The following is a 20,570-nucleotide window of genomic DNA, read 5'->3' on the forward strand; positions in this document are numbered from 1 at the left end:
ACATCAATTTGTACAAGGATTTGTGGCTATATCATTACTCTATTATTAGATACTTAGTTGATCGAGCCTCAAACATTCATTTTACAGTGTGTAGGTGGAAGCATTTTAGACGAGCGCATTGGCCGAATATATTTCATAATCCAAAGTTTAAAAAGAAGAAAACTTTTAGAAAAAGGGGGAAAAAAAGCTCATGATGGCGTATATTTAGATTAAAATATAAAATGAATAGACTAAAGTTAAATGTTTAAAGTTTGAAATTTTATTAATTAATTTATTTATTTTTAGTGATTTATGTTTAATTTTTAGACATTTACATAAAAAAATAAATTTTTGCTAACTTTATTTAAATGAAAAAAAATTTGAATGTGAAGTAAATATTATGTTTAAAAAAATCTCTATTAAATATATTTATTTTTTAAACTATAAAACCTAATTTTTTTTGTTTTGTTTGAAAAGAATAAAATATCAAATTACTATATTTAAGATATTTTTATTTATAAAAATAAACGGAATAACACCTATATTCAGATATTAAAAAATAAATATGTAATTTAGCCAATTATATTTAAATTCATTTGGACTTGAGAAAAAATGAGATTCAATTCAAATTTTAGGGGGAAAAAAAAATTATATGGCCACGTAAAACAGCATGCGGAGAAAAAGAGAACAAATAAAATATTATATGCTGTGAGGGCTCAACACCGGAGGCAAGGGGCCAGCCAATCAAATGGTTCCCTTTCATTTCCCACCACCGTAGCTATCTTAACGCCCACAAATAATTCCAGATCAGAAAAAGGAAAAAGAAAAATCACGTGCCCAAACTAAAAACAATATTATAATAATAATAAATAAATAAAATACCTTCCCAAGAGAAAAAGAAGAAGGTAAATGAACTTTTGACATAATAATATTTGGATTCCTAATTGTTGGTCAATCCACAAATAAAGATATAGTTTAATTTTTATTACAAGTTTTACTAATAAAACCAACAAACACCAACATTTTTATTTTATAATTTCATCAGGCCTGGAGGATAAGTTAATATATCAAACCTTTTAAATTAATTAAGATTCTGTTCAGTATAATTTTTAAATAAAATTTATTTAATTAGAAATTTTATTAATAATTTTATTAATTATTTAAGTGTCAATAAATTTTTTTATTAAATATTAAAAAATTATTTTAATAAAAAAATTAAAAATTATAAAAATATAAAATAAATAATGAGGATTTTACTTTAAATAATTAATTAAACACTTAAAAGACAATTAGATAAATAATACCAACCTGACTGCCATAGGGTATCAAAGCACTAAAACTTAAACCTTTCACCCCCTCCAACTTTTTGATCCAAAATTCCCAATTGACAAAAATCCTCTGTTTTCATCTTGCTTCTTTGATCATTTGGCTCTCTTTACTAAATTTTTTCACGTTCAGTCATCTGAGGATTTTGCAAAATCTGTAAACACTGAAGAACTAAATAGTAAAAGAAATGGCTTCGAATTCACAGCACCAGCAGCAGCATCGTAGAAGTCAATCAGCAGCACAATCTTCAGGCACAAGCAACATAAGAGCCCACCACAACGCCACAGAATCAATGACGGTAAGCAAAGCCATTGCTCAGTACACAGTGGATGCTCGGCTTCACGCTGTGTTTGAACAGTCGGGCGAGTCCGGTAAGTCGTTTGATTACTCACAGTCAGTTAGAACGACGAGTCATTCAGTTCCTGAGCAGCAAATTAGTGCTTACTTGTCGAAAATTCAAAGGGGTGGCCATATTCAGCCCTTTGGTTGTACTATAGCTGTTGATGAAGCCACTTTTCGAGTCATTGCTTACAGTGAAAACGCGGGCGAAATGTTAGGATTAGCTCCACAATCTGTGCCTAATCTTGAGAAGCAAGAGATTTTAACAATTGGGACCGACGTACGCACGCTTTTCACTTCATCAAGTTCAGTTCTGCTTGAAAAAGCCTTTGGCGCTAGGGAAATTACTTTGTTAAACCCAATTTGGATTCATTCGAAGAACACGGGTAAACCCTTTTACGCGATTTTGCATAGGGTCGATGTAGGGATAGTTATTGATTTAGAGCCTGCAAGGACAGAGGATCCTGCTCTGTCTATTGCTGGAGCTGTGCAGTCACAGAAATTGGCTGTGCGCGCGATTTCTCAATTGCAATCGCTTCCTGGTGGGGATATTAAATTGTTGTGTGATACTGTTGTTGAGAGTGTGAGACAGCTTACCGGGTACGACAGGGTTATGGTGTATAGGTTTCATGAGGATGAACATGGTGAGGTTGTGGCTGAGAGTAAAAGGCCTGATTTGGAGCCTTATTTTGGATTACATTATCCGGCTACTGATATTCCGCAGGCTTCACGGTTTTTATTCAAGCAGAATAGGGTTAGGATGATTGTTGATTGTCACGCCACTCCACTTTGTGTCATTCAGGATGAAGGGCTTATGCAACCTTTGTGTTTAGTAGGTTCAACACTTAGGGCTCCGCATGGTTGTCACGCTCAGTATATGGCTAATATGGGGTCGATTGCTTCATTGGCTTTGGCTGTTATTATTAATGGAAACGATGAGGAAGCTGTTGGTGGGAGGAGCACTACGAGGCTTTGGGGGTTGGTTGTTTGCCATCACACTTCTGCACGGTGCATTCCATTTCCACTTCGTTATGCCTGTGAGTTCCTAATGCAAGCTTTTGGACTCCAACTGAACATGGAATTGCAATTAGCTTCACAGTTGTCTGAGAAGCATGTTCTGAGGACCCAGACTCTTTTGTGTGATATGCTTCTTCGTGACTCTCCTGCTGGAATTGTTACTCAGAGCCCTAGTATTATGGACCTTGTGAAGTGTGATGGGGCAGCACTGTACTACCAAGGAAAATATTACCCACTTGGTGTAACCCCAACTGAAACCCAGATAAAGGATATAGTGGAATGGCTGCTGACTTACCATGGAGACTCAACTGGTTTAAGCACAGACAGTTTGGCTGATGCTGGGTACCCTAAGGCAGCCACACTTGGTGATGCAGTTTGTGGAATGGCTGTTGCCTACATCACTAAAAGGGATTTTCTATTCTGGTTCCGGTCCCACACAGCAAAGGAGATCAAATGGGGTGGTGCAAAACATCACCCAGAGGACAAGGATGATGGGCAAAGGATGCATCCACGTTCTTCATTCAAGGCATTTCTGGAAGTGGTGAAGAGCCGCAGTTTGCCATGGGATAATGCAGAAATGGATGCAATTCATTCTTTGCAGCTGATTCTGCGAGACTCATTTAGGGACGCTGAAGCAAGCAATTCTAAGGCTGTTGTAAATGCCCAGCTTGTAGATCTAGAGTTGCAAGGGGTGGATGAGCTCAGTTCAGTTGCCAGGGAAATGGTAAGATTAATAGAGACTGCAACTGCCCCCATATTTGCTGTTGATGTTCATGGCCGTGTCAATGGGTGGAATGCAAAAGTTGCAGAGTTGACTGGGCTGTCAGTTGAGGAAGCTATGGGGAAGTCCTTGGTTCATGATCTTGTTTATAAGGAATATGAAGAAATCGTTGACAATCTTCTTCATCATGCTTTAAAAGGTAGTCCTTTATCCAGCATCTTAACTTGTGCTAATTCAGAGCATTTTCCAAGTATGTTTTGACATCTTGTAGGTATGTATAATTTCTATTCCATTTTCCTTGTCAGTTGAGTGTGCATATCAGAAATGAAACCTTTCCAAAATGAAAATGGGTGTTGCCAAAATCGTTTACAGAAATGACAAATGGAAACTTAAAGCAGGTCAATTTTTGCTCTCCAATGCTATTGAGGGTGAAAATTGGGTAGCTAATATGCAATATAAATCATGTTTCACTGATTTAATTTGCATGTGTTCTCTGAGTGCCTTTTGATTGACTGTACTTAAATAGTGTCCGCACATGCTATGAAATGGTAAAGTTCATTTTAGACGCTTGAGATGGGAAAGATGTAAAATAGAGTCTCAAACCTGATTGAAGTCATTATGTGGTTCCATATATGTACATTGGCACTGGTCAATTTATTCAGTGTTCAACCAGGAATGTGGGGTGAGTGTTGAGATTGGTATGAGGAGCCTAACTCAGCCACCTTGAAATAATTAGCTGGAACATGGCTGTGTTGCCCCAGTAGTTTTCTACATGAGAAATATACGTCTAAAGTGAGAGTCTCCTCATTCATAAGTTGGAAGGTAACAGTCACACACTTCTCATCGGCTGGTGATTAATTAATTAGCATTTGAAAGAGAATACTTATTGTCGGCTTCTGAAACTGCTTTTACTAGTGTAAATGACTCAAGTTCACTTGTGCAGGTGAGGAAGACAAGAATGTAGAGATAAAATTGAGGACATTTGGTGCAGAAAATCGTAAGAAGGCGGTCTTTGTGGTGGTCAATGCTTGCTCCAGCAAGGATTACACAAATAATATTGTTGGAGTTTGCTTTGTGGGTCAGGATGTTACCGATCAGAAATTGGTGATGGACAAATTTATTCACATACAAGGTGATTACAAGGCCATTGTTCACAGTCCCAATCCTTTGATCCCTCCCATATTTGCTTCAGATGAAAACACTTGTTGCTCGGAGTGGAACACTGCCATGGAGAAGCTCACTGGGTGGAGTCGAGGAGATATTATTGGGAAGATGTTAGTTGGGGAGGTTTTCGGAAGTTGCTGTCGTCTCAAGGGTCCTGATGCTTTGACAAAATTTATGATTGCCTTGCACAATGCATTTGGAGGGCAGGACACGGAGAAGTTTCCTTTTCCCTTGTTTGACCGGAATGGAAAATATGTGCAAGCACTTTTGACTGCCAACAAAAGGGTAAATATGGAAGGGCAGATTGTAGGAGCTTTCTGCTTCTTGCAAATTGCTAGTCCAGAGTTGCAGCAAGCTCTTACAGTTCAGAGGCAACAGGAAAAGAAGTGCTTTGCTAGGTTGAAAGAGTTGGCTTACATTTGCCAGGAAATAAAGAATCCATTGAGTGGTGTGAGCTTTACTAACTCACTCTTGGAGGCCACTGACTTGACAGAAGATCAGAAACAGTTACTTGAGACAAGTGCTGCCTGTGAGAAGCAGATGTTGAAGATCATAAAGGATGTGGACCTAGAAAGCATTGAAGATGGGTGAGTCTTTTTTCACCTTGTGAACAGTCTTAACTTTGATCATGATGGAAAACCCTCATCACATCTATTGTGATGCAGGAACAAGTGTTTTAATTTCGTGTAAATATACATGTTTGAGTGTTGCTGCTTTCAAATTATCTTCATTTGTTTGTTGATAGTTCTTGCTTTTCTTTCTTTCTGTATTGTACAAAAGCTTCGTTTACAATGAAAGAGTAGCTAGAAGACTGTCCTAGTTATACCAAGTAGGAAACTAGAGTTAACAAGAACTCAATTATTGTAAGCCATGTCATATAAGGGTGTCGTGGTTTTAGGATTTCAGCCACATTCTTCCAGTGTAGAACTGATTAATCATCCTTGTGACTTTTGTTTTCTTTTCATATTGCTAGTGATCTTCTGTTTTTATTTATTTCTAAACTATTATAATCTAGTGTATTCTTCTACTAATCATCTGAACCTCCTGAAAAATTTTGCTAATGAGAAAGATGATCTCATTTTTTATTTACTTTTGGAGTCAGTTCATTGGAGTTTGAGAAGGCTGAATTTTTACTCGGGAGTGTCATAAATGCTGTTGTTAGCCAAGTGATGATGTTGCTGAGGGAAAGAAATCTTCAGTTGATTCGAGATATCCCAGAGGAAATCAAGACACTAGCTGTTTATGGTGATCAGGCAAGAATTCAGCAGGTCTTGGCTGACTTTTTGTTGAATATGGTACGTTATTCACCATCAGCAGAGGGTTGGGTAGAGATCCATGTTCGTCCAACATTGAAGCAAAGTTCTGAGGGACAAACCATTGTACATAATGAATTCAGGTTTGTTTGCCCCATCCTCATTTCAATATCATACTTATTGGTTATTCTAATAACATGTGGAAAGGTCCATGTCATTGATTGAAAGCAAAAAGAATAAGGCCTTAGTAACTCCACTCACATTTAACTCTAATGACCTTAATAACACTTTCCTAGTACTTTCATAGTAAGAAACTGTGATGGCTGTGGCTATATAAATGTTCTCCGATATGATTTCCTTTGAAGTATTTTATCTCCATCATTCACAAGAGTAATACTTGTGAATTTGGGAACCAATCTTGTCAGTATACATACTACATATTGGCACTAATTTCACGGGTATGAGTCTTGTTTAAGTGCTTGACTCTCTATGTAACTTGGACCGAATCATTTGTCTTGCTCTATCTTTGTTAAGTTTTTTGTTTGTGCTAGATAATTTATCAAGTTACCAACTCTATATTTTCAGTCATATATATATATATAATAGCAAGTATAAATCATAATTTGCTTTAGGGCAATATGGCTATGCAACATGCACTTTGGTAGAAGTTCATAGGCATTGTAAATAACCTTGCTTTGGCCCACATGGTTGGCCTGCCACCTGCGAACATCTGAACTGGAGATTTGTGGCTGCACATCATTATTTTTGTTTCTTTTGGGTGTGTTTGAGGTAGCCTTAATTGTCAGATGAAGTGTTAAGGTCCCTGGGCATTCTATTTCATTGACTTCTTTGTGGCTTCTGAGCCTGCTTCAAGCCTGGTGACTCAAGCAATATTTGAAATTATAGCTGCGTTTCTCTTGCATCTTGCTTTTTAGCTTTTGTCATTTTATAAGCAGCATCGAGTTGCCACAGTTGGGACATTGGTTTTTTGGGTAAGTAGGTAGTTGACTGATTGAACTTTGACTCACGAGCTTTGACTTTGGTATATTGAAATTTCAGTATCTAAATAATTTTGTTCTCAAGTCTGACTGGACCTGCCAGCTGCGGCCTTTAGTTCTGCAACAATCTCTAATGGAATTATTATGTAGAAATTTCATGCTATAGCAACTAAACAACCTTCACTTTTGGTAGCTCTCAGTGCAGAGTTGATTGTGTAGTAAAGAAACCTTTTGTTACTTTCTGTTTCCTTGACTAAGTTTTGTGCTATGATATTGGATTAGGATATTTTGTTTCTTGGTTTTGTCCGTAAGAAGACATTGTATACTGCAAAGTATAAATCACGAATTGTGACAGTGTGAGGATATTTGTTTATGTTCAGTATTGTTTTAAATGTAAATCCTCTTGATGCCCTTTGAGTCAACTAACATAAATGCACTTTACAAAGGATGGTATGCCCTGGTGAAGGGCTTCCTCCTGAGCTGGTGCAAGACATGTTCCATAGCAGTCGGTGGATGACACAGGAGGGCTTAGGGCTGAGCATGTGCCGGAAGATTCTGAAGCTAATGAATGGTGAAGTCCAATATATCAGAGAGTCCGAAAGATGCTATTTCTTAATTATTTTTGAACTTCCCATGCCTCGGAGAGGCTCAAAGAGTATCACTGACTAGATTATTCCCACTTGAGATGCACAAAATCAGGACCTTTCTCGGACTTAACGTCAGGTGCCTAATCCTCCATATAGTTTTGAAGATGTAATGCATAACCCAGGTAGATTTGGCCAATGGGCATTAATAATCCTATGAACTTTTGGTTACCCAGCTCTGTAATGTTATCAACATCCTTGCACATGAAGCTTCCAGATCTCATGAATGTTGTGCGGCCTCACGTATCAAGGATTCAGATGACTGGGTTCACTTGAGATTGTTGTAGTCTTGTAGGTTGTAGAGGTTTCACAACAAAAAGTCATGGCGGACTGGCGGATTAAATTACTTGTTTCCCCTGTTGTAAGCATGTATTCTAGATTATATTACATGTGTACCATATCAAGCTCCCATGATAATTGTAACATATCGTCCGGTGTTACTCCCTGAATGCTAGAACTTTATCTCATGTTCGATAATGTAAATTCTCTTGCTCACGTGGTGGAATTTGTACGTTCCATATAAATAGGGCAACTCAGAAGATAAGAAGAAGAATATGGATAAGTTCATGAGCTTTGCTAACAATTAGGACCAACCAAAACGCGAATGCCCACCCGTATAATGACCCAGATGACCATTTGCAGGCAAAAATAAGAATATCTTTAACAAATGAGAAACACAACTTGATAAGTTTATATAGACTTAATTTTCCAAAACAAAATGGTTCGCTCACCTAATTCCAAGGCGAGATTCAATGTAAAATCTTATGTAAGCAGCCTACCAAACAGGTTCCAAAAATGAAAAAGCCAGAGGCATTTGCTGTCTGATTAGTGATGAGGCAGAACTTGAAAAAGGTCAATCGATTCAAAGTTGTAATAGAATGTTGAGTTTTACAACATTATCTCCAAATTTATGGGTCACGCATGAAGAAGATAACGAGATGGGCAGATGGCATGCATCGCAATAAACGCTTTGGAAGTTTCCATTTTTTAGAAAACTTTTTGACAGCCATAAATTAAACTGGGCCTCTGTCTCTTGTCACACTAAATTTGTGTGCGTGCGCCCCCCTGAGCTTAATGATGCTGTGCACGCAAACAAAGATTTAAACACCTAAAAAAGAAAAAAAAAAAAAACAAGTTTCTAGAGTGACACTCGTTTCCAAGTTCCCAAAAAAAAAAAATTGATAAGATAAGACCAAGATAAAGAAAGAGGACACGGAAATCGCTACATTGTATATGGGTCTGGAAAAAAAAAAAGGAAAAAGTCAGAGCTATAATTCCTGCTTGCTTTCTCTTGCAGGAAGTTCAGATTGAATGAATTGAAATTTGACGACTTGGAGACTTATTTATTAGACATATTAATAATTAAAAAGTGTTGCCATAAAGATTCTTCTCCTTTTCAAGCATAATTCTTTGAGCAGAAAACTTTTTTACGGTGCACCATTGAATCTCAATAGATTCATTTATTTAATTAAATCTCAATAGATTTATTTATTTAATTAAATTTAATGACTGAATACAATAGTAGTATGGTACCACTATTATACCGTAGTCGGACCCATTTTTCAAGATCGACTTGCCCAAAAGCAAACTTAATTTTTCTCTTCTTAAGCCGCTCTATACAACAAAACTACATTTTCTAATTGTACCCGTTTGCATTAGTTTAAGGTCTCTTTTTTCTTTGTTCGAGTGGAATTCGATTTGAAATGTTTTGACCTACTAGGAGAGGGGAGAGTTTTAGGTCTTTTAGTGTACGTTTTTTTTATCCGTTAGATTATTTTCACATATATTTCACAACTAATCATGTAAAAATTGATCAATCGATTCTTGACTCTTTTGCAAATAAAATTAAAAAATTAACGATTTAATTCATGATTTTTTGAATTTATCAGGTTGAATTTAGTTATTCCTTTATAAATTTATCTCAAATCGAGTTTTTTTTTTCCTTTGTAGTACTCAATGAAATTTTACTAGTTGAATTTAGCTAATTAATCGGGGAAGTACTTTTTTTACTAGGTAACAATTGACATTAATTTATTTCAACAATGGTGTGAGTTCATTGTGTTGTGAAATCCAAGTCAGTCCAATGAATGTGCAATTGCTGTTTAGGTAATCCAAGAATGAAGCTAACCTCAATTTGGGTATTATATTAAACCCATTATTAAAAGTAATAATAATATTATTATTATCTAAATGACTCTGCATGAACTCACAAAAGATGGGTGTCGTGGAAGTATCGGAAACAGAAGTGAAAATATACGCTTTTAGGGCAGCCCAATATGGAGGCCTTTTGGCTGAAAAGGAGAAGCCATAATATTAAAAGTCGAATAAGTTTCAACATATTCCCAATCTTGATTGTACTAAACGCGCCAAGAGTATTGGACCAGTAGTTAAAAATCAGGCACCGCGATAGGCCATGACTTTCCACGTGATTTTTTGGCGCGTGGAAAGAGCGGCTTGGTCTGTAGAATAAATAAACATCCGGCTCTGGTCTAATAAATAGTTGGAGTCAAATGATAATGGAGAGATAGATGAGAGAGAAACAAAAAGAAAATAAAAGGTGAAATTCAATAAAACACAAAGGAGTAATAACACCAGGATCCCCCTGCTTTTCTATGTTTTCACAAAAGATTACATAGTTTGTTCATTTGTGCAAAAATAAATCCAAATTTCCGGGAATCACAAATAATCTCATTATTAATTCGAACTTATTTTTATATCCTCCAAAATCTATTGAATTTTTTATTTTTATCAAATTACTTATTTTTTGAATCCCACTTATTATAATAATTATGATTAATTTTATCATTTTTATAATTAATGTTCATTCTCAGTGAGCCCTATCTTGTTTGGATTTAAATTATATTTTCTTTTAACATCATCAAAATTAGAAAAATCAAATCAAACTTTTTTATTTTTTATTTTTTTTTTTGGCCTGAACTAATTTGTTACCATTCATGTACTCTTATTTTTTGAGAAGACCATAATTAAAAGTGGATAAAAAAATAACATAATTGAATTAAATTGAACGGACTGATCAATTCAGTTCGATTTTAATTCATTGTAAAAAAAGAAAAAGAAAAAGAAAAATCAACACATAAATCAAAAGTATAAAAAATTAGTAATTTTCATCTTTACTCCATTACCACAAAAATTGAAGTAAACTGAATTTTGACTATTCTTCTAAAAATCTAATATTATATGTTAATTGCGATGGTGGTGGGGTTAGGAACCTAGTTGGTAGAAATGGATAAACAATAACATTAATTTTGAAAATATAAAGAACTAGGAATCCCATTGTTATTATTCTCAATATAAAAACAAAACCAAACCGCCCAAAACAAGAGAGAGAAAGTTGAAGAAAGAAAGAAAGGAAGGCAGAATAAACAAAATGAAATGAAGACCTAAAAAGAAAGGAAAAGGAAGGAGTTGAAAAAGAGATATATTTAAAAAATAAAAATTAGCCCCAAATAAAAGAGAGAGAGAGAGAGAGAGCTTCTTGTTTTCTTCTTCATTCATTTTCATTGCAATGAATTGACTGCACAAATTAGATAAGAGGAGTTTCTAGAGAGTGTTTTCAAGACATATATGAAAATTAAAATAAAAAAATTCAGTAAATGAATACTGATTTTTCATTTCTCCTTGTACAAACAAAGCTTCGTTTTGTTTGGACTTCGGAGTCGTAAGTTTCTTGAATCTTTGAAACTTTATACATATTTGTTTTGTATTTGTTTTTGACTTGTAATGGACGCAAACACGGGGCCAGCTGAAGAGCTCCTAAGAAAGATTCAAGAGCTAGAAGCTGGACAAGAGCACTTGAAGCAAGAGCTGTCCAAGTTGAAAATCTCAAACGATCCGAAATCGGAAACTATTACTACTACTACTACTACGACTCACCACCAACAGAGGTCGCATTCGGTGTCGCCGAGGCGGCCGAGGTTGGCGGGGCCCGCTTCCAGGAGAAAAGGGGGCGGGACGGGACCGGACGCTGCTTCAGCGTGGAAGGCTAGCAATTCGGCGTCGTTTAGACATTCCTCGCCGTTGCAACGCGAAAGCAAAGGCGGCGATAGTGGTGGTAGTGATGCTGCTGGAAATAGTAACAGTGGACCATCGGCTTTTAACTTTACTGATAGGCAGTATTTGAATATTTTGCAATCTATGGGGCAATCTGTTCATATATTTGATCTTAGCGATCGTATTATTTATTGGTGAGTATAACTATTATAATTGGCTTTGATGAAGTGAGGTTGTGATTAAATTAAAGAATAGATGAAAATGTGTTTTTAAGTATTAATTTGAAGTTAGGGGTATTTTATTTGCGAATGCTTGCTTATGCAGGAACCGGTCAGCGGAATTGCTTTATGGTTACTCAGCTGAGGAGGCACTTGGTCAGGATGCTATTGAACTTTTAACTGATGGTCGGGACTTTGATGTGGCCTACGATATAGTTCATCGTATAAAGATGGGAGAGAGGTGGACAGGGCAGTTTCCGGCAAAGACTAAAACGGAGGAAAGGGTTTTAGTTGTGGCAACTAATACCCCATTCTATGATGATGATGGTACTTTGGTTGGGATCGTTTGTGTGTCTACTGATTCTCGGCCGTTTCAAGAAACAAGAGCTGCATTGTGGGATACTAAGAATTCGGATACTGATTCCAACATTAACAGGCCTAGGAATACTGTTACAGCTAAACTTGGGCTTGATTCTCAGCAGCCTCTGCAAGCTACAATTGCTTCAAAGATATCAAATTTGGTTAGTTTTGCTTTTGGTTTTTGCACTTTTTGCTTTAGATTGGCATATTTTGATTGTGGAACTATTAAAAGCAGGCCACCAAGGTGAGCAACAAAGTTAAGTCGAGGATTCGGACAGGGGATAATTTCATGGATCGCGAAGGTGGAAGTGGAGATAGTCATCATTCTGATCATGGATTCTCTGATGCTGCCCTCTCTGACCATAGGGACGATGGAATGTCCAGTGGTGCTAGCACACCCAGAGGAGACGTACCCCCATGTCCTTTTGGGGTATTTTCTCATGTTGACGAGAAGTCCCCAGGAAAATCTGTAAGAGATTCTGGTGATGAGAGTGAAGGAAAGCCTGCTATTCACAAGATTATTACATCTAAGGCTGAGCAATGGATGGGGAAGAAAGGTTTATCATGGCCGTGGAAAGGGAATGAGCGGGAAGGTTCAGATGCAAAGACTGCTCGTTTTGCTTGGCCGTGGTCGCATGGTGATCAAGACAATGAATCAGTTCAGCAGAAGAGTCCCTCTTATGGTACAAAACCTGAAAGCCACATGTACGAAGGAAATAGGTCTGTCAATAATGAAGCCTGGGGGTCATGGTCCTCATCTGTTAATGTTAACAGCACAAGCAGTGTTAGCAGCTGTGGAAGTACCAGCAGTAGTGCTGTTAATAAGGTGGATTTGGACAATGACTGCTTGGATTATGAAATATTGTGGGAAGACTTGACGATCGGAGAACAAATTGGACAAGGTAACCTTCTTTCAAGTGAATGGCAATAGTAATATCATTTAAAGCTCGCAAGATATTCGATGAATGACTAGAATATTACGTTCTTAAGTGGCATGACTTATTTATGACTAATTTTTACTCAGCATTGTTATTGGATTTTGATAATCATGAATTTTTGTTGAACGGTAATTGGTCATTAGCTATGATTTTGTTCATTGCCAATGGTTGCGGTTCCTTTTTGTTTTTCAGAATCTCAGCAGATATCTTGGCTTTGCTTCTGCTTTTGCTTGTTTATGTGTCATTTTGATAATAAAATGCTAAATTTTTCCCCTATCTCCGCAGGTTCTTGTGGCACTGTGTACCATGCCGTGTGGTATGGATCAGTATGTCCTATTTCTCTACTTTTGATTAACTAATTCCATTTAACTGCTTTAAAAAATAATAATATTTAAAAAATAAATAATTCAGTTTAACATGCATAAATTGATTATACTATCCCTACTGAATTATTTGATATGAGGTATCATGCATTCCAATGACAGACTGTTGCTAGATTTTTGCTTGCACAAAATACCCGAGACCTCTTGCCCCTTCACTTATATGCCAAATATAGGTTTTCCAGTTTTTTTTATGCCTATGGATAAAATTTTACAAATTAACCCAAACTTATAGTTTGTACTTGTGCAATAAGTTTTCACCCTGCTCTTTTACATTTTAGCAAATAGTGCTGTCGGTGTAGCACCTGGGATTTTTCTTAAGCTTAATGTTTTTTGTATTTAGATGGAAAAAGGAACAATCAAAATAAAATTTTCACGTGATAAAATGTGTAATTCAGTGATCTACGTGTTATAGCAGGATGTGGCTGTCAAGGTATTCTCTAGGCAGGAATATTCAGATGAAGTGATACATTCCTTCAGACAGGAGGTGTGCTTTTGCATTGATTCCTCTTAACTTGTTTATGATTATCGCTTGCTGTGAATTTCTTTCTCAATATAATTTGTTGCTTTTTTACTTGCCTTGTTTTTTCTATGGTTTGTCTATGAAGGTATCTCTGATGAAAAGACTTCGACATCCAAATGTTCTGTTGTTTATGGGTGCTGTGACCTCACCTCAGCGCCTATGCATTGTTACTGAGTTCCTTCCACGGTATGTTCTTAAATCCCTTGATTAATACTTCACTTCAGAAGCACTATGATATTCTTTTCCCCCGTTCACCCATCCAATGACTCCTAATATTCTGCAGGGTAGAACTCCTATTGATTTAATATGTTTGGAATTTTAAAACATGGTCCTCTCCTTGGGCCGAAGGTCATCACTTAAATTTATATGTTATTGATGCAGAGGAAGTTTGTTTCGCTTGCTCCAGAGGAACACAACCAAACTGGACTGGAGACGGCGTATTCTTATGGCTTTGGATATAGTAAGTAATAAGTATTTTTGAATTTTTTTATTTTCATTGTGGTGATTAGATCATATTGGGTACAGTGGTACCACGTGTTTGCACTTGTTTGGTGTTGTTTCCTCATGTAATGTCTCTTTTTGCAACGTGTTAGGCATGATGGTAGTGACTCGTGTGTGTATAGCTTGATAGTACTTCCTTTGGTCTAACTCATGACTAATTCATGTTTTCTTTTATTGCTTCAATTTGTTGCAGGCACGTGGCGTGAGTTATCTTCATCATTGCAACCCACCAATCATTCATCGCGATTTGAAGTCTTCAAATCTTCTAGTTGATAAACACTGGACTGTCAAGGTCTGCCATTAATTTGTATATTTTTGTTTTTACCATTTTTTTTCACCATTTTGATCCCATTGCCTTGGAATTTCTGTATTCATATTTGTAATTAAGTAAAAAGCTTATCTAATTATGATGTGAAACAGGTTGGTGATTTTGGTCTGTCACGTCTGAAGCATGAGACATATCTCACCACCAAGACTGGGAAGGGAACTGTAACTTATCTTGCATCCTGACCTTTATTTTATCAATCTAATAAGTCCATTTACTTTTTATATAATGCTTCCTTGCAATTTGAGTTTTCAGTTGACCCCCAATCTAACCAGTTTACCCCTTTTAACTTTTCTAGCCTCAATGGATGGCACCGGAAGTTCTCCGAAATGAACCCTCCGATGAGAAGTAAGTGAACTATTTGAACTGGGAAAAGAAATAAATTTAGTTGACTGTGAATCTTCTTATTTAAATAATCCCCTCCTTATGTTGCCTCTGCTTTTCCCCTGAAATGCCGAACTTAATGGATTCTTTCTTGCTGCCTTAAATTAGGTCTGATGTATACAGCTTTGGAGTTATATTATGGGAGCTCGCCACTGAGAAGATCCCTTGGGATAATCTCAACTCAATGCAGGTACAGTTTGTCATTTGCAAAATTATCTGGACATTCCTTTTAAGTTAAATTACTCAGGCTGAGGAATTATGGTCATGATATGCATTCTAAATGAATCTTTCTGGTACCCCAACTTGTTAAACAGTAATGATAAAATGCATTTTCTGTATATGAACAACAATTTTTTTAGGATTCTTGCAGGTGATTGGAGCTGTAGGGTTCATGAACCAACGCTTAGAGATCCCAAAAGATGTGGATCCACGGTGGGCTGCTATAGTTGAGAGCTGCTGGCACAGGTGCTTATTTATTCATTTATCTAGAACCTTCTCTGACCTTCCCATAAAGGCCCTCCAGAAAAAATAAATGAGAAATTCAGTCATTGATCATGATGGATGAAGATATTGTTAGGGGTAATTAATCTGATTACATGTGCCCATGTTATGAGCATACCAACAAATATACTGCCATTTCCTCTTTGTCAATTACAATTTTTCCCAGCTTACAAGAGATTTTTCTGAAAACCATGAATGTTGGGGTAGAATGCTGTGGCCCAATAAGGAGCTCATGATTTGGTGCAATAACTTCCTTATAGTCGAGTAACATTAGTGGCTTAGGTTTGAGTTCGTCCTCTTAACTAATAGCTGTCTAAGTGCATTTGATCTCATGGATTCCCATACCTTTAGTGGTGTTGGAATTCGGGAATCCTTACATTAAGTCAGTGTAGTTATGATTGGGACATCATCTTATTCAATGGTTAAATCCTTTTATATTCATTTTTCTTTAGTAGTTCCTTAGCATAGAACATACACAAATTTTTATTATGGCTAATATGTGGATCCTCTTTGTCGGACCAGTGATCCACAGTGCAGGCCATCATTCCAGGAACTGGTGGACAAGCTTCGAGATCTGCAGAGACAATACTTCCAGGCATCTCGATCAACAGTAGGAGATAGCACCCAGAAGGAATTGTAGACCATATTCACATTGTTTCCCTGTTCCGTTGCTGAAACAACGTCATTGCAAGTAGAAGAATCAGGCATTATTTTTCACAAAAGATTTACTTTCTTGGCTGGTAAACAGCTGGTTACAACAGATTTGCCACTCAAAAGGCTTGTGCTATTGGCGCCGCATAGCTACCAGACAATGAAAGAAATAAAAAAAAAAAAAGTTAAAAAGGCCAAAGGGTTGGTAGTTGGCATAATGTGAGCTGTCTAATTTTGATGGTGATTGCTTTGCTAGTTTGCTTGGCTGTGAAATGTTTATTTATTTATATAACCTGATGTAGCAAAAATCTTCAGTATCTGTCAGTAGTGCTTTGTGATCTGGAGTCATGTTTGGTGGAATCACGTCACCCATTCGAGGCTCTGCATGAGAGAAATGTCAGGACCTCTTTACGAAAGTTGTACAGAAAAAAGCACAAATTTTCACTCCAGTAAATAGAGTGATTAGTGATATTAACATTTGTACTGTCAATACATGCTTTCTTTTTCAGCTTTAGCAAACCCGTAATTTTAAATGATGCGTTTCATCATACCGTTTTAAGTTTGTTGTTGGGGTACATGTTCAATTAGTTTACGTTTGGAGTATGTGTACACTACAACTTTGTTTTGTTTGGTACGGATTACGGAGCCTTCACTCTCCGTTGAGAACCTTAGATTGTCCATTATATTTTTAAATTTTCTATTAAGTTGAAGTTAAAAATAATTTGGAATGTTCCAATTGAAACATGACAGATTTTTTTGTTTCTTTTTTTTAATGGAGAATGAGGGTAGAGGTGTTGTGGCGTTGCCATTCTTTTATTGCTGGGTCTCAGTCTGTACCAACTCTTTACCAACTCCACATTGATTTTTATTGTCAGCTAAAAGATTCTATGTGCGTAATGACTCAAAAACATTTTTAGCTTTGTTTATTTATTTGCCGGTCTGCGTCAAGCAGCAATTGTGGAGCAGATACAATTAAAATTACTGTTCTACGGTATGATTCCACTATGAAACTAATGTACGAGAGGCTATAATCTTCGCTCAAGATTCTCTATAAACCGTACGCATGATCTTGCTAATTACGTGCACTTAGTGAAGCAATAACTCTTCCATGTCAGCGCATGGTTGAAAATTCATCATGATTGTTGGTGTAAATTTTATCCCAACTAATTATATGATAATTTTAACTTAAGATGACTCCATTAAGACTGGGCTTCCCTTTATTAGATACGATGATAAATTTTTCCTTATTGATCCTAATAAGCCTTTGAATTTTCTCTTAGAAGTCCACTTCCTCAAGGGATGAGGATATCTTTGCCCGATAATGCTTTGCAAACATAAGAAAACGATTAGAGCGCCAGCTTTATCAGCTTAAACCCTCTGACGGTCGAGTCAATCACTAGATTTTTAAAAATATAAATTTAGAGAAAGAAAGTCAACATTTCTCCTCTTGAGTCAATTTTTTTCTTACCTTTCAATGCGAATATGAGACATTTATAGATGAAATTGATTAGACTTGAGTTTTAGTTTGGTGAGATTTGTAGATGAAATTGATTCGACTTGAGTTCTAATTACTTTGATGAGAAGTGTCATTATTTTTGTGACATTTGGCAACATTTATCTTCTTGTGCCTATGCCAATTGACACATGAACATACAAGCTTGTCTACATAATAAACGAGGAAGCATTTTAATCTGGGGTTGTTTTTTTTCTAAGATCCTGTGATCATAAGAACTTTGGAACCTCGGAAGTTTATCCTAAAATAGGATCCTATAAACCTTATAACCTTTAGGGGTTTGTATTAAATGATTTGTCCTTGGAACATAGAAGGTTTATCCTAAGTAGTTGTTTTAAAGTAAGATTCTAGAAACCTTAAGAACCTTTTGCTCCCTGAAGTCTTGCCACCTAGTAGGTTTCTACTAGGTTTTTATTTCTTCATGGTCTGTATAGAAACTAAATTTATTTGAGCCGTAGTGGGACCTATTATATTTTTGTCCAACAATGACCTTTAAATTCTTTATTCTGATATCGGTAAATCAAAACATGAGATATCTTTTATATAAATTTTTTTTTTTCCAAGAAGATATTTTGGCAAATGCAATTTTACTCAATTGTGGTGCTTGCTGCTTTCTTAGAGCAAGATTCTCTCATAATATGAATCTTTCAAGATAGATATAAACATATGACTGATAATATGATTAGATACGTGATCGATACTTTAAAACCCTGAGAGTTTAAATCAAAAGGCCTCAATGTTTTAAACAAAATGAGAATAGGCCTCCATTAGGCGAAACATTGCGCAAGCAGAAAGTGATTGCTAGAGCTTTCGGGCCTTAAGGCTTCGGAAGAAGCCCAAACATTGCTGTGGCCTACTAAGTGTTAAGCCCCACAAATTTCTTTTGGGCATTTATTAGTTGAAGATAAGATGGTACGCAATGCGGATAAAAGGTAGAACGGCATTAAATCAACAATCATCGACTATCAATTATAAACCATCAATCGTTGACCATCAATTATCAATCATCAATCATCGATTGCTATCCCCGAATGATACCAGCATTTGGCATGACAAAAGCAATGGGCATTAGAGCAAACAACCTTGAGAACATGCTTCAATTCTAAGGCAAATGGTTTTGGCTATAGATTATACAGACAGCGAGGAGGAATAAAAGGCTTAGCTGTATGTATTTGGGTTGATTTTTCAGAAATAAATGTGATTCTCAGAATTTTTAGAAAATTCCAACTCTGGGCTGGTGGTTCTCTAGCGAAGCAAGTGTCGTATGGCAGCAACAGCATCACCCTTGTGCTCGCGTAGGGTTCTCTCAGCCACCTTCTTGTCCAACTGTTCTCAACATCAAAGAAAAGACAAATATTAGAACCATTTGGCAGATGCAAAGGGATTTGTGTTAAAGACTTGCAAAGAGGGAAACAGACCTCTAGTTCATTTGCAATTATGTCGACATCAGCTGCATTGATCTTAACAGCAGCTAATTCTTTCTCCCTGTAAGTAACAAAAATATGATTTGCTTAAATTATTGGCATGCCAAATACAAAAGTCAATGGATAAAAGAAATTCACAAAATGAGGGTACTAAATTTTCAGAGTTCATGCAACAGTCAACCAATGTCAAGATCACGCAACTAAAAGCTAACCTAAATTCTGTTGAGAAATGGATATGAATACAACTTCCTAAGTAAAAGAGGAAATAACTGAAATCATATAACTAAAAAGTCCAGATTTCTAAAATGATACTTCAAGAAACACAATACACCCGAAAGATAAAAATAAATTATCACGATTATAGCGAATTATGTTGTTAAACCATTGGATAAAGAATACATAACTGCATTATGATGTGATGGTCTAACCAGCAAGCTCATCATATGCTGATGATTGCGGTCTCAACGAGTAGTCATACTTGAGCTCATGATGAGCCCCAGTAGCACACCTCAGAAGACCTGAATATAACTGCTATTACAAAGATACGCCTAATAGAGGTCATTGTGTATTATCGGTTTTACCAAAGTACATTTCTGATAAGGGTGCTTAGTATCCGGTTCAAACTGCTAGCAGTTATGTTAAAACTATACAGTTTTACGGTACATGTTAATGTCAACAGTACTAGTAGTTATTCACTGAGAATTTCTCCTTCTAAATGAACTCTATTAAGTATAAAAGGTTGTTAAGTGCTATTACAATAAATAACAGATTCCTCAACTAATCAACATCTTCAGACTATTAGTCCTATCTTTGGTTACTCATTTATATATTTCTGGAGATTAAAGCTTTGGTAAATAGTTCAGTTGATATACACACACACCCACACACTCCAGATAAACAAACTATGCAGCAAAAGCAATCCAAGCAGTTCGAATCAACTAGCTAGCTACTGCCAATAATAATAATAATAATAATATATTATAAAGTCAAACCTCATTCTCATAGCATTCAAGTCACCTGCTTTTGATGCAGCAATGGAGGCCATAGCCTGCAATATCACAACATTTTTAAAAAATTCTGTTTTAACGAAATTATCACATTAATGATGGAATTTAAATACGTTTAATATCTAATTTAAATTAATTAATTTACCTCTTGCACACGAGTGGAATCGAGCTGGCGATCCTCGACACGGTCGGTAAGCTTGTCGAGAGCTTTACTCTGTTGCTGTAGGTCCTTTGAATCCACAATTCTATCCACTTCCCCTCCATCTGCTCCGTCCATTTTTTTGATCTTTCTTAATAATAAAATCGGATTCTCGTCCTGATGAAAACCCTAACTTTTGTTTTTGTTGCGGACTCCAAAGGGTGACACTTCTCAGTTTTACAGAGCAGAGACAG

The 20,570-nt window shown here is 36.4% G+C and overlaps 3 protein-coding genes across 7 annotated transcripts; 2 read left to right on the forward strand and 1 right to left on the reverse strand.

Moving 5' to 3' along the window:
* Positions 1-1,289: 1,289 nt before the first annotated feature.
* Positions 1,290-7,936, forward strand: LOC102618185 (phytochrome B). 3 transcript variants are annotated; one of them, XR_371833.4, is made up of 5 exons: positions 1,291-3,581; positions 4,326-5,133; positions 5,649-5,942; positions 7,244-7,520; positions 7,618-7,936. XR_371833.4 is itself a non-coding variant. In XM_025102629.2 (4 exons), exons 1-4 carry the CDS (start codon positions 1,493-1,495, stop codon positions 7,552-7,554), a joined length of 3,306 nt encoding a protein of 1,101 aa, XP_024958397.1. In that variant the 5' UTR covers positions 1,290-1,492; the 3' UTR covers positions 7,555-7,936. The 3 variants fall into 3 exon arrangements, 2 of the variants coding, with proteins under 2 accessions (XP_024958397.1, XP_006488839.1); XM_025102629.2 differs by having other exon boundaries at positions 1,290-3,581; positions 5,649-5,946; positions 7,444-7,936; XM_006488776.4 differs by lacking the exon at positions 7,618-7,936 and having other exon boundaries at positions 7,244-7,616.
* Positions 7,937-10,803: 2,867 nt separating this feature from the next.
* Positions 10,804-16,704, forward strand: LOC102617905 (uncharacterized). 3 transcript variants are annotated; one of them, XR_008052991.1, is made up of 13 exons: positions 10,804-11,646; positions 11,777-12,191; positions 12,266-12,932; positions 13,254-13,294; positions 13,764-13,835; positions 13,957-14,057; positions 14,253-14,331; positions 14,566-14,664; positions 14,793-14,861; positions 14,996-15,045; positions 15,190-15,271; positions 15,441-15,546; positions 16,105-16,120. XR_008052991.1 is itself a non-coding variant. In XM_015533496.3 (13 exons), exons 1-13 carry the CDS (start codon positions 11,183-11,185, stop codon positions 16,220-16,222), a joined length of 2,352 nt encoding a protein of 783 aa, XP_015388982.1. In that variant the 5' UTR covers positions 10,806-11,182; the 3' UTR covers positions 16,223-16,704. The 3 variants fall into 3 exon arrangements, 2 of the variants coding, with proteins under 2 accessions (XP_015388982.1, XP_006488838.1); XM_015533496.3 differs by having other exon boundaries at positions 10,806-11,646; positions 15,452-15,546; positions 16,105-16,704; XM_006488775.4 differs by having other exon boundaries at positions 10,806-11,646; positions 13,767-13,835; positions 15,452-15,546; positions 16,105-16,704.
* A 1,985-nt stretch (positions 16,705-18,689) lies between these two features.
* Positions 18,690-20,570, reverse strand: LOC102617621 (uncharacterized). The gene is made up of 4 exons (XM_006488774.4): positions 20,323-20,570; positions 20,163-20,218; positions 19,165-19,231; positions 18,690-19,072 (listed from the first exon to the last, which is right to left on the reverse strand). The coding sequence occupies exons 1-4, from the start codon at positions 20,452-20,454 to the stop codon at positions 18,992-18,994; spliced, it is 336 nt and encodes a 111-aa protein (XP_006488837.1). The 5' UTR covers positions 20,455-20,570; the 3' UTR covers positions 18,690-18,991.

This window comes from Citrus sinensis, chromosome 1 (genome assembly GCF_022201045.2).
Source record: "Citrus sinensis cultivar Valencia sweet orange chromosome 1, DVS_A1.0, whole genome shotgun sequence".
Lineage (NCBI taxonomy): Eukaryota > Viridiplantae > Streptophyta > Magnoliopsida > Sapindales > Rutaceae > Citrus > Citrus sinensis.

What these genes read in the sequence shown, in the direction of transcription:
- LOC102618185 (XM_006488776.4), top strand. Translation starts at nt 1,493, where the DNA reads ATGGCTTCGAATTCACAGCACCAGCAGCAGCATCGTAGAAGTCAATCA. An exon ending in CTAGAAAGCATTGAAGATGG is followed by an intron (nt 5,134 to 5,648) that starts GTGAGTCTTTTT and finishes TTTTGGAGTCAG; the next exon opens with TTCATTGGAGTTTGAGAAGG. An exon ending in ATTGTACATAATGAATTCAG is followed by an intron (nt 5,943 to 7,243) that starts GTTTGTTTGCCC and finishes CACTTTACAAAG; the next exon opens with GATGGTATGCCCTGGTGAAG.
- LOC102617905 (XM_015533496.3), top strand. Translation starts at nt 11,183, where the DNA reads ATGGACGCAAACACGGGGCCAGCTGAAGAGCTCCTAAGAAAGATTCAA. An exon ending in CGGAGAACAAATTGGACAAG is followed by an intron (nt 12,933 to 13,253) that starts GTAACCTTCTTT and finishes CTATCTCCGCAG; the next exon opens with GTTCTTGTGGCACTGTGTAC. An exon ending in CCAAGACTGGGAAGGGAACT is followed by an intron (nt 14,862 to 14,995) that starts GTAACTTATCTT and finishes TAACTTTTCTAG; the next exon opens with CCTCAATGGATGGCACCGGA.
- LOC102617621 (XM_006488774.4), bottom strand. Translation starts at nt 20,454, where the DNA reads ATGGACGGAGCAGATGGAGGGGAAGTGGATAGAATTGTGGATTCAAAG. An exon ending in ATTCCACTCGTGTGCAAGAG is followed by an intron (nt 20,219 to 20,322) that starts GTAAATTAATTA and finishes GTGATATTGCAG; the next exon opens with GCTATGGCCTCCATTGCTGC. An exon ending in TTGAATGCTATGAGAATGAG is followed by an intron (nt 19,232 to 20,162) that starts GTTTGACTTTAT and finishes TGTTACTTACAG; the next exon opens with GGAGAAAGAATTAGCTGCTG.